The sequence below is a fragment of the Marmota flaviventris genome, chromosome 8 (genome assembly GCF_047511675.1).
Source record: "Marmota flaviventris isolate mMarFla1 chromosome 8, mMarFla1.hap1, whole genome shotgun sequence".
NCBI lineage: Eukaryota > Metazoa > Chordata > Mammalia > Rodentia > Sciuridae > Marmota > Marmota flaviventris.
In genome coordinates, this window is record NC_092505.1 from 134,395,687 (window position 1) to 134,408,250 (window position 12,564).

Here is a 12,564-nt window from a genome sequence, read left to right on the forward strand (position 1 = left end):
AGAGAAGAAATAGCAGAAAGGATAAAAGAGTAGCAGGTCAGGTGCTGCCTCAACAAACAGCATTGTGGAGTCACAACCTCCTCTTGTTACTAAGCAACATCAAGTGGACCCCTCCAGATTCTCTTCCCTCAGATGTAGCCTCAAAAAGACAAGAGAAAAGTTTGTCTTTTCTACTCCCTTCCTGGAAAGATGCAAAGTGCTTTAATAGGCTCCTGGGTAAGAGTGCACTTCATAGCTAATCCCGGCCCCTGACCCTGGGGTTATACATGGAATCTGAGTGAGTCATGAAGGTGAAGTTAGGTTTCATCCAGCAAGCTGGTAGAGAACCCTGAGCTGCCACCTTCCCCTCTTCAGTTCTGGGGTCATCCCTGGAGGCTACCTAGTCTTCCTGATACTTTGTCCCCTTCCATAAAACCTTGTCTGCTAGACAGCTGAGCCTCCTAACCCTCTTGTCACCCCGTTTATTCCCCGTTCATTGTTTGATTCACATCCTCATCCTTACTCTGGAGTTTGACCGCTTTACAGTCTGGGAACATCTAAGGACAGTGATTGTGTTTTCATCTATTTGTATTTCCTGGGTCCAGCTCTATGCCCTAAAGGTCCAGTAAATACTGTTGAACTTAACTAAATAGACAGCAAGAGATTCTAAACAGTACAGAGGTAGACAAGTAAGGTGACTTAATCTTCAGTGCAATGAAAAGATTTTAGGTTTTCCAGTCCTGTTGAGAAGTCTGCTATGGTAGACAGAAGCCATGTTCAGAACAGGTTCCTCTGCTCAGGATTATAACTGTAGAGGATCAGATAAACTCATTCTTAGAACTCAGGACAAGAAGTTGGACCATAGGAGTTCCCAGACATGATCATCCACAGGGTATCCATCTAATAACATCAGCACAGTACACCAGCTTCTTGGACCCATGATAGGTGCTCATTTCTTTCTTTTGCCAGTGCCTCTGAAGTTCTCTCTAGAAGATATTCTCTGTTGCTTAAATACTTCTTTTGGAAAGTTTATCCCTTGCTTGGGTGCTCCAAATTCTGAAGGTTGCCCTCTTGTCCCGGAATAGCAAAGTATGTGGCAAATGAGTGTTCATAGCTTTGTCAAAAGGTGCAGAAGGATCCATAGGACCCTTGATTTTCAGGGACCCTTAATCTACTTTTAACACTGTGGGGAGGACATCAAAGGGGACTTCCTCTCAGGCACCTTAAGACCAAACCACTGAATAGTGGACATGCCCATAGAACTCTGCTCTGAATAAATGGTATCCCTTTCCCCCACACACATAGCTGTCCTAGGTGGGTCAGCACAGCTGAAACCAACTCTCCCGATGATGAATGAGGACACATCTTCCTTTCCAGGAGTGTTCCTCTTTATATTCTTTCTATTATTCCAGGAGCTCCAGTGAGGGGCTTTTTACCTGGCTTCTCTGGAGCCAGGTAAAAAGGAGGGACCCTGAGGTCTGGGACCTGGGGTAGGGAGCGTGTGAGTGGGCTTTATCCTCATGCATGCCTTGTTATAGCACAACAGTGGCTTTTATGGGCACTACAGAGGCCAATTCAAGAGTGAAACTGCTGGAGAATATCGCCTTGCAGCCAAGCCCCAACCTCCAGCAACATTCCTGCAGCGATGTCAGGTACAAGGTGGGGGGTGGGAGGCAGGCAGGAAGAGATGGGCCATTTCTTGCCTCTTCCAGGCCCCAAGGTCCTCATACCAACCCTTTCAGAATCAGACTGACACCCAGGTTCATCCTAACCCTGGGAAAGACAGAAGGCTTGGTTCCTCTTCCCTGGAATGTCAGATCTTCCCTCTATTTAGAGAAGAGCAGGTGCCAAACTGGACAGTATAGCTCACTGTTTCTTCTAGATGGAGGAAGGGTCCAAGCCTCAGTGGGATGCATAATTAGGGGTGAGAGCCTTCAGAACCCAGGAAGGAAGGCTTCAGTTTTGCTGAACAGCCCTCCAGTTCAGATACTCAATGTCACAAAAGCCTACAGCCAGCCTCACACAGTCCAGGTCTGAATAAATGGTATCCCTTTCCCCCACACACATAGCTTTCCTAGGTGGGTCAGCACAGCTGAAGCCAACTCTCCCAATGATGAATGAGGACACATCTCCCTTTCCAGGAGTGTTCCTCTTTATATTTTTCTATTCTGCCAGGAGCTCCAATGAGGGGCTTTTTACCTGGCTTCTCTGGAGCCCTCAGGAGGGACCCTGAGGTCTAGGACCTGGGGTAGGGAACATGTGAGTGGGCTTTATCCTCCTAATGTTAATAACATCAGCAGAGTACACCCGCTTCTTGGACCCATGATAGGTACTCATTTATTTCTTCTGCCAATGCCTCTGAAATTCTCTCCAGAAGATATTCTCTGTTGCTTAAATACTTCTTTCAGAAAGTTTATCCCTAGCTTGGGTGCTCCAAATTCTGAAGGTTGCCCTCTTGTCCCGGAATAGCAAAGTATATGGCAAATGGACCTTGGGAATGAGTAGGACACCTAGTCAGGCAGGGAAATAGCACAGGAGGCTACTGGATACTAGTCTACATATCTGCAAGACTGGATAGGAGAGATGGCAGACATGTCCTAGAGTAGCTAAAACAGGTTTCTATACAGTAAAGGGGTACAGGGTCGTAGGCCTTCTGTCATTACAGGCCTGGAAACAAGGAGAGGGCACTGTATATTACCAGTCAAGGTCTCAGCAGGCTTAAAACAAGAGAAGTCAGGAGGGTATACTTTTAAAAAGAGTGGGCGTAAAGGCCTTAGGAAAAGGCAGTCTCACAGTCTGATAACAATCAAGTGGGCAGTATTACTATCGGGCCCAAAGGGATAAGGAGATGCATGGCTCCTAGAACCCAGAAGGACAGAGAAAGGTGTGGCAAGAGCTACCCTGAGAGGAACAGTGATCCTAAGTGGAGAGAGACAGCCAGGTGGGAGCTAGCTTGGGAGGGGTTAGAAAAAAAATCTCCCTCTCTTTATTCATCTCTTCCCAGAACTCTGTAGTGGCCAGAGTGAAGGGACCCTGTGACACATCTACTCAGGTCCACCTCCTGAACAAGATCATGGGGGAGGAAAATCCATAGGAACCAGTATCAGTGCCCAGAATATGCTCCACCCACTGCAGCTTCTTGTTTCCCCGCCCTTTGTGAGGTCCAACTGTAACTGTCATTTGGATTCTTCAAGAATTTCTTTCTTAGGCTGAAAGAAGGGTCCTGAAGGCTGCCATGTTGTGCAACCTGAATTTCCTTAACATGTTCAATTGGAAGGTCTGCCTGGCACTGTCTTCCAAACCATACCCAAGTGCAATCCTAGACTGCCCATCAGGGCCACCTCCCATTTATTTGTTTATTGATTGATTGATACTAAATATTGAACCCAGGGACACTTAAACACTGAGCCACATCCCCAGCCTATTTATTTATTTATTTATTTATTGAGACAGAATCTTGCTAATTGCTCAGGGCCTTGCTAAATTGCTGAAGCTGGCTTTGAACTTGTGATCCTCCTCCTGCCTCAGCCTCCTGAGCCCCTGGGATTACAGACATGTACCACCACACCTGGATGGCCACCTACCTTTTTGAGGGTGATGGAGTGAATTTTGTACAGGAATAGAAGGAAACTAGAGCCTTTCTACTGAATGTCTGTAGTAGCCCTCAGTGATGTTTTTCATCCCAGAGACTAGAACAGCCTCTCAATCCATTAAACCCAGCCCCAGGTATAGATATGGAGTTCATGATGAAACTGAAGACTTGGAGAATTTATAGTATTATCAGTAACTCCAGGTAGCATGATCTGTGTATTCTGGACTCAGGTTGTATAAATGGCTCTTTCTAGATTTAAAGCTATCTTAATTAATAGGAAGGACTTCCCAGGGAAGGTGCACATCTTATTTTTGGCTTGGTTGAAAGTATCAGGTTTCAGTTGATTGTGGCTATTGTTTAAAGACCTTTTAAAATGTGACATCTACCTTCTTTTGGTTTGGGGGAGGTTAAAAACTTTTTTTCTTTTTCTTTTTTTGTCCTGGGGATTGAACCCTGGAGTGCTCTACCACAGTGATACATCCCCAGTCCTTTTTATTTTGAGACAGGGTCTTGCTAAGTTGCTGAGGCTGGCCTCAAACTTGCAGTCCTCCTGCCTCATCCTCGTAAGTTTCTAGGATTACGGGCATGTGCCACCACACCCAGTGGGCAGGTAAACATTTTGTCTGTGATATTCAGAAACAAAAACATTTTTTTTTCATTTTTCTGGTAAATCAAATTGCCTTCACCTACCTGACTCTTAGGAAATGTAATCCTTAGTCAGACAAGAGTCCCAGACTCATGGATGAGGTCAGGTCCTTCATCTGTGGTGCCATAACTGCTGTGTCTCTACTAAGCCCCACACCTCAGTTTGACATAGAGGCTCCTCTCTCAGAACCCTACTGAATACAGACTGTCCAGCCTCTACAAGGTCCTTAAGCCTCAACTTATAAATGCTGCCTCCTCTCAGGAAACCTACCTCCAAGTCCTATTAAAAAAGAAATTGTAGGGCTGGGGATGTGGCTCAAGCAGTAGCACACTCGCCTGGCATGCATGGGGTGCTGGGTTCGATCCTCAACACTACATAAAAATAAAAAATAAAGATATTGTGTCCTCTTAAAATAAAAACTAAAAAATAAATATAAAAAGAAAGAAATTGTAGCTCTAGCCCTTCCTATTTATGGGTTTTACCACCTCTGTAGAAAAGGAGCCCTGAACAGTTTAGAAACAAAGATACCAGAGCAAGAAAACCCAGAACTGCCCAGGGAGAGAGGGTGTGATTATTCTTCTCAACAGGCTCCCACAATTGTGAGAGCAAAACTCCAATCAGGCTCATATATTATCCTGCCACTGTAGAAATAGTGAGTTTCCAGAATCAGAGCTATCTCCAACAACTGAGCCATTTGTTGTAAGGCTATGTACAATTCTGCAGCTGAGAATAGAGGTAGGAGAGAAAATTGGAGGTCAACAGGAACTTGTTGGATTCTTTTGTTTTGTTTTGTTTGGTACCAGGGATTGAACTCAGGGCACTTGACCACTAAGCCACATCCCAGCCCTATTTTGTAATTTATTTAGAGACAGGGTCTCACTGAGTTGCTCAGCACCTCGTTTTTGCTGAAACTAGCTTTGAACTCACAATCCTCCTGCCTCAGCTTCCCAAGCCGCTGGGATTACAGGCGGACGCCACTGTACCTGACTGATTCTTAAGCAGTTGTAAGAAATAATAATCACCTCTACACTTCCCAGTTTCCTTAATGTTAGCATTTTGCAAAGCTACAGTCCACAACCAGGACATTGATACTGATGCAATCTCATTCAGATTTCCCAGTTTCATTTGTACTTGTGTGTGTGTGTGTATGTGTGTATGTGTGTGTATGTGTGTGTGAGAAAGAGAGAGAGAGAGATCTATAAAATATTATCATCTTTTAAAAAATATATTTATTTAGTTGAAGATGAACAATTTTTTTTTAATGTGGTGCTGAGGATCGAAGAAAACAGTGCCCCACACAAGAGGCAAGCACTCTACCACTGAGCTACCCCAGCCCCCAAATTTTATCATCTTTAACATTACAAGGATCCCTGGTGCTGATCTTATATTACCAACTCAACTCCTTCCCACTCTTGCATACTTTCTCTGATCTTAACTACCAATCTCTCCTCCATTTCTAAAATTTTTGTCACTTAAAGTGCCATATAGCAGACACTGTGGCACATGCCTATAATTCTAACTATTCCAGAGGCTGAGGCAAGAAGATAACAAGTTTGAGACCTGCCTGGGCATCTTAGTGAGATCCTGTCTCAAAATAAAAATACAGCCAGATGCAATGGCACAAAACTATAATGCTGGCAACCTAGGAAGCTGAGGCAGAAAGATTGTAAGTTCAAGACCAGTCTCAGCAACTTGTGAGAAATCCTCGGTAACTTAGTGAGTATCCTGTCACCAAAAAAAAAGACAAATAAACAAACAATAACAAACAAACAACAACAAAAACAAAAACAGCTATACATGGTAATCCCAGCAGCTTGGGGGGTTGATGCAGGAATACTATAAATTCAAAGTCAGCCTCAGCAATTTGGTGATGCCCTAAGCAACAACAAAAAAAAAAAATCTGTGCAGCTTTATTTATATAAGCTTTATTTGAGACCCTGTCTCAAAATAAAAAAGGGCTGGGGATATGGCTCAATGGTTAAGTGCCTCTGGATTCAATCCCTGGTACCAAAAAGGAAAGAAAAAAAAAAGGACGGGGGATGTAGTTTAGTAGTATGCAGCTCAATCCCCAATACCAAAAATCAATCAATCAATCAATCAAATAAATAAACAAACAAACAAACCAACAAACCGGGGCGCGTAGCTCATGCTTGTAATTCCAGCAGCTAGGGAGGCTGAGACAGGAGGATCGAGAGTTCAAAGCCAACCTCAGCAATGGTGAGGTACTAAGCAACTCAGTGAGACCCTGTCTCTAAATAAAATACAAAATAGGGCTGGGTATGTGGCTCAGTGGTTGAGTGCCCCTGAGTTCAATCCCTAGCACTCCCTTCTCCCCCAAAATTAAAAGAAATAAAAAGGTCTAGAAATGTAAATCAGTGGTAAAGTGTCCCCTGGATTCAACCCTCAATATTGGGGAAAATTGCTATATAAATGGAATAATACAGGGGCTGGGGTTGTGGTTCAGTGGTAGAGCATTTGCCTAGCACGTGCGAGGCCCTGGGTTCGATCCTCAGCACTACATATAAATAAATAAAATAAAGGCATTGTGTCCAAGAACAACCAAAAATAAATATTTTTTAAAATGGAATAATACAATATTCAACCTTTGGAGAGGTTTTCTTGCTCAGTATAATTTCCTAGTTATCCAAGATCCATTGAGTATATCAAAAATTCAGTTCATTACTGAACAGTATTCCATGGCACATATGTATTGATTTGTTTAAACATTCACTTATTGGACATCTGAGCTGATGCCAGCTTTGAGCTTTTTATAAATAAAGCTGCTATGAACATTTGTGCACATATTTTTTTGGTGAACATGAGTTTCCATTTCTCTGGGATAAATGCCCAGAAGTACAATTGCTGGGTCAGATGGTAGTTGCATGTATTTTTTTAAAGAAACTGTCAAGCTCTTCTCCAGAATGGCTGTACCATTTTTACATTCCCACCAGCAATGCATGAATGATCTAGTTTCTCTGCATTCTCACTCACATCTCTATTTTTAATTTTAGCCATTCCAGTAGATATGTAGTGATATTTCACTGTAGTTTTGATTTCTATTTCCCTATTGTTTAGTGATGTTGAAAATTCTTTAATGTGTTATTTTTCAGATGCACATTGTGTTTGATGAAAAAAATCTTCATATTGTTTGCCCATTTTCTTATTAGATTGTATTTTTACTGTTGAGATGTTAGAGTTCTTTATAAATTCTATATACAAATCCTTTATTGGGTATGTGGTTTATAAATATTTTCCTTCTAGTCTTCATCCTTTTCATGTAGATTTTCTTTCTTTCTTTCTTTTTTTTGGGTGTGGATGGAGGGGTACTGGGTATTTAATCCAGGAGTGCTTTATCACTGAGCTGCATCTCCATTCTCCTTTTTCAATTTGAATTATTTATTTATATTTTCTTAATATTTATTTTTTAGTTTTAGGTGGACACAGTATCTTTTTTTTTAATATTTATTTTTCAGTTTTCGGTGGACATAACATCTTTATTTTATTTTTATGTGGTGCCGAGGATCGAACCCAGCACCCCGCGCATGCCAGGCGAGCACGCTACCGCTTGAGCCACATCCCCAGCCCTGGACACAATATCTTTATTTTATTTTTATGTGGTGCTGAGGATCGAACCCAGCACCCCGCGCATGCCAGGTGAGCACGCTACCACTTGAGCCACATTTCCAGCCCCTTATTTATAATTTTTTTGTTGTTGTTTGAGTTTTTTTGTTTGTGCCCAAGATTGCACAGAGGGGCACTTACCACTAAGCCACATCCCCAGCCCTTTTTATTTTTTAAAATATTTTTATTAGTTGTTGATGGACCTTTATTTTACTTACTTATTTATATGTGGTGCTGAGAATTGAACCCAGTGCCTCATGCATGCTAGGCAAGCACTCTACCACTGAGCCACAACCCCAGTCTGCCCTTTTTATTTTTTGAGACAGGATCTCACTAAATTGCTTAGGGCCTTGCTAAATTACTGTGGCTGGCTTTGAATTTGAGATCCTCCTGCCTCAGCCTTCAGAGTCTCTGGGATTATACGCATGTGCCACCATACCTCACTAAATTCTGAAGCAGGATCTCACCAAGTTGCTGAGGGTCTGAGTTGCTTACAGTCATGCAACACCATGCTTGGCTAGACTTTGTTTCTTTTCTTTTTCTTTCTCCTTCTTTTCTTCCTCTTCCTCTTGATTCCCCTCCTCCTCCTCTTATTTTTTTACTTGAGGTACTGGGAATTGAATCCAGGGCCTCCCACACACCAGGCAAGTGCTCTACAACTAAGCTACATTCCTGACCGTGTGTGTGTGTGTGTGTGTGTGTGTGTGTGTGTGTGTGTTGGGGTGGAGATGCGTGTTTCTGTGACTTACTTTTTTTTTTTTTTAATTTTTAAGATCCCACACTTATAAACTCAAAGAAAAAAAAACCCATACCTGATCCCTTCAGCATAATCTCTCACTGAAGATGGATTTTTATTCTTTAGCTAATTTTTTAACTTTTGTATCAGGGATTGAACTCAGGGGCACTTAACCACTGAGCCACATCCCCAGCCCTTTTTTGTATTTTTATTTAGAGCTAGGATTTCACTTAGTTGCTTAGGGCCTTGCTAATTTGCTGAGGCTGGCTTTGAACTCATGATCCTCCTGCCTCAGCCTCCAGAGCCACTGGGATTACAGGTATGTGTCATGGTGCTGGGCCGATATTATTGTAATGATTGAAAAACTACTTTCTCAATTCCCCTCCTCTCTTGTTCATCATTCTTTAGATGTGGTAAATCTAGCAGTTTTCCTCTGGTTTATAGACTTTTTGGTGATTTCTCATTTGCACTTCATCAATTGCTGCCTAGGTTTGAGATAAATTAAACAATTACAAAGCATGATTAGAGGAAGAGGTACAAGGAGATGTGAGCTAGTATAATGTAGTGTGTTTGAGTCCCAGATCTGATATTCAACTCAAGGCAAATTACTTTACCTTTCTAGATATTACGGTCCACCCACTTTTTAAAATTTATTTATTGGGGCTGGGGATGTGGCTCAAGCGGTAGCGCGCTCGCCTGGCATGCGTGTGGCCCGGGTTCGATCCTCAGCACCACATACAAAGATGTTGTGTCCACTGAAAACTAAAAAAAATAATAAATAAATATTTAAAAATAATTCTCTCTCTCTCTCTCTAAATAAAATAAAATTTATTTATTTATTTAGGTACTGGTTATTTAACCCAAGGGCACTTCACCACTGAGCCATATCTCCAGTCCTTTTTATTTTTATTTTTTTTTAATTTTAAGACAAGGTCTCACTAAGTTACTGAGAGCCTCACTAAGTCGTTGATCACAAGTTTGGCCTCAAACTTGTGATATTCCTGTCTCGGCCTCATAAACTGCTGGGATTACAGGTTTGTACTACTATGCCTGGCTGGAGTAAGCAAAGCAGAGAGCAAAGAGCTTATGTTCCAATGAAAGGCATCGGAGGACAGGCAATATCATTATATAGAGAGTGTTAGGAAGCAGAAAACATGGAGTTGAGGAGATGGGACTACTGGTACAAAACTAAAGGAATGTCTCTCGAGAGGTAAGTAAAAGGGAACTCCATGGCCAGCAGAAGAAACTAGTGGAGCAAAGGCCTGAGGAGGAAGTATCTGGCATGTTTGGGGAGCAGGGAGAATGCTACTGTGACTGGAGGTAGGATCAATAGGGAAAAATCAGTATCATGTGGGTCTCATGAACCACTACTATAACTCTGGCTGTTACAAACACAAAGAACTGGGGCTGGGGCTGTAGCTCAGTGGCAGAGCACTTGAATCCAGTGTGAGGCACTGAATTCAATCCTTAGAACCACATTAAAAAAATAAAATAAAGGCGTGCTGTCCATCTACAACTAAGAACAAAACAACAACAACAAAAAAAAAAAAAAAACATGCAAAACTTTTGTGGCAAACAAGATGTGATCTGATTCATGTATTAAAAGAATTTCTTTCTACTAAGAAGACCACAGATTAGGGTGGTAAGGTGAGCTTGAAAGCAGGGACACCAGGCAGGAAGCTCTTGCAATAATTCAGGCAAGAAAATAAGGTGGTTTGGACCAGAGAAAAGTCTGGACATGCTGAGGAGTAATTTGATCCTGGATACACTTTTAAGGAAATATCAATTGGATTTCTTGGTACATTGAATGTGGAATGTGAGAGAAAAGAACCAAGGGGTCTCTGAGGTGTTTGACAGGACCTAACTGCCATTGCTTAAGCTGGGAGAGGCTGTAGGTAGAATGGGTCTGGAGGATGATCCAAAGTTGTTTGGATATACTATCAAGAGTTGACATGGAAATGTGGAAGACAGTTGGCTCTTGAGACTGGGGTTCAGGAGACAGCTTGAGCTAGAGACAAAAATTGTAGTTCTAGATAGAATGTAGGGTTCAGAGCATGGTTATGCTGTAAAGGGAGTAAGTGTGGACAGAGAAAAGACTTTGCAATCTAGTGTTAAAGGGCCCCACTTATGGCAGGATGTCCTGATAGATGTCTCAGCCCACTCCTCAACCAGTGGCCTCAGAAACTACTGCTTCAGGGAAAGTCCCAGAACGAAATATCCAGGGAGTAAGGTACTGCTTTAATTTGTCTCTGACCTTTCAGAGTGTTGACAGTTTAGCAGTTTAGAGGTGGTAGCTCCTGAAGCTTCCCTCCATTATGGACACTGAGGCAATATCTGGGGGAGAAGGTAAGCATCATTTCCCCCGTTCCCCTTCTTTCTCATCATTTTTCAAGGAACCAGCACAGCAACACTTTTTCTCCAAGCATGACAACCGCACTTCTTTTGACAAAGTGAGTGCTACAGACAGGCAAGAGAAGAGACAATCCCCCAGCCCAAGTGGAAGTTGAGCACACAGCAGTTGGTAGGGTGGAGTGAATTAAGATCCTGAAGAAAGGGAGGGTTCTTTAAACAGGCAGAGGAGTGCCTATTTCCCCCACAATATTTCTCCTCTGGGAAATCTCTTATTCTTTTAAGAGTGGTACCTCTGTTTTGGTTTCCTCTGCCAACTTGCCCCAATACTATATGCAAGTCTGCTGGGGACCACTGGATTTTCAGGACCCCATTTCCATAACAGAATGGTTCCCATCACTGAGGAGGCAAGCCAATGAGGACAGGGGACAGGCCAGGGAGGCCAGGTATGGGCTAGGCATCACCAAACAGGTTTGGGATTAGATGGGGCCCAAGGAAATGCTTGGTGCCAAGACTGTGGGCCAAGGGCCCATACCGTTGAGGAGGGCCCCTACTGCCTGCTGCAGGGAATTGGAAGACGGAAAGACCTGGAGCGCCTCTGGCAGCGGCACACCTTCCTTCGCTGGGCACCTTGCGAGCTGGAGTTGAGCCAGCAGCCCCTGGAATCTTCCTACCAGTCCGATTTCCGGCCAGGCCCAGGACTCAGTAGCTTCCCACAGCGCCTCGGTCCACTTTGTGCAGGTTCAGCCTCCCCATGTGAGCACCACCTACCAGCAGAACTTCTGCCAGCCATCCCAGGGTGGCCACTGTGGTAGTGACAAGGTAGGACCCCAAACACCGGTCACCAACATTCTGCCTGACCTCCCAGGGATCCCAAGACCCAAGATGCTACAGCACTATCTTTACAGTGGGGTCTCTGAGTGTCTAAACTGGTCTGGAGCATTAAACAAGGACAGCTAACAGAGCAACCTGTCTGTACACAGAAGTTTCATGGGTTGGTGAGCAGTGGTGCTCTGCCATTGGCACTGCTGTCCATGACTGTTGGGCTAGGGAGGTGCTGCCCTGGGGAGCCCTGCCACCAAGTGAGAATGGATAAGGCCTGAAGGAGGCTCAAGAGTCCAGGACAGTTACCATGACCATGGTAAGTTGGTTCCAGGGACCCAAATGTTTCTTTGAAATTGCAGTAAATCCAGCTGTGAGCCCCTTGTACTCAGTATAGCTTTAAGGAAAGCAAAGCCAGAGACTCCTACTTGTGGGCATTAAAGGCTGGAGAAAGAGGGAAGGACTGGCAGCTTCCTCTAGGATACTGCTTCCCTTGAGAGGTTTGGTGAGTGGCCACAGTCCTGCCCAAGAGATGGCTGTCCCACATCTAGCACTCAGGGAGACCCACCAGACCACCCCTCCCTATGAGATGAGCTGAAGCCTTAAAGAGACAATGTGACTTGGAATGGAGTATATCCTAACCCTGTAAAGTTTCATTTTCTGAGCTCTTCTCTGGTCATCCTACCTGTGTCCAGAACATCCAAGATAGTAGAAGAGGGCTGTCATCCAATGTCACCTAAGGCAAAGCTGAGGCTTATGTGGGGCAGAGACACCAGATCACTTTGGGGATAGAGACCAGATCCAAGAGGCTTCCTGTAG

General features: G+C 43.6%; 2 protein-coding genes across 5 annotated transcripts in view; one reads left to right on the top strand and one right to left on the bottom strand.

The window, feature by feature from the left end:
- The window catches only part of Iho1 (interactor of HORMAD1 1), a 52,380-nt gene extending 39,858 nt beyond the window's left edge, over positions 1-12,522 (bottom strand). For 3 of the 4 annotated variants that reach the window (XM_071615734.1, XM_071615731.1, XM_071615728.1), the window contains exons 1-2: positions 12,431-12,522; positions 10,829-11,729 (exon numbers count right to left, since the gene is read on the bottom strand). The gene's annotated coding sequence lies outside the window, so the exon portion shown is untranslated. The remainder of the gene's footprint in view (positions 1-10,828; positions 11,730-12,430) is intronic. The other variant, XM_071615729.1, reaches the window with a different exon arrangement.
- Cimip7 (ciliary microtubule inner protein 7) lies at positions 190-11,883 on the top strand. Its single transcript, XM_027933568.1, is given in 5 exon segments — positions 190-216; positions 1,518-1,631; positions 10,968-11,024; positions 11,469-11,648; positions 11,650-11,883. Coding segments are annotated over 5 exon segments (612 nt in total).
- Positions 12,523-12,564: the final 42 nt, after the last annotated feature.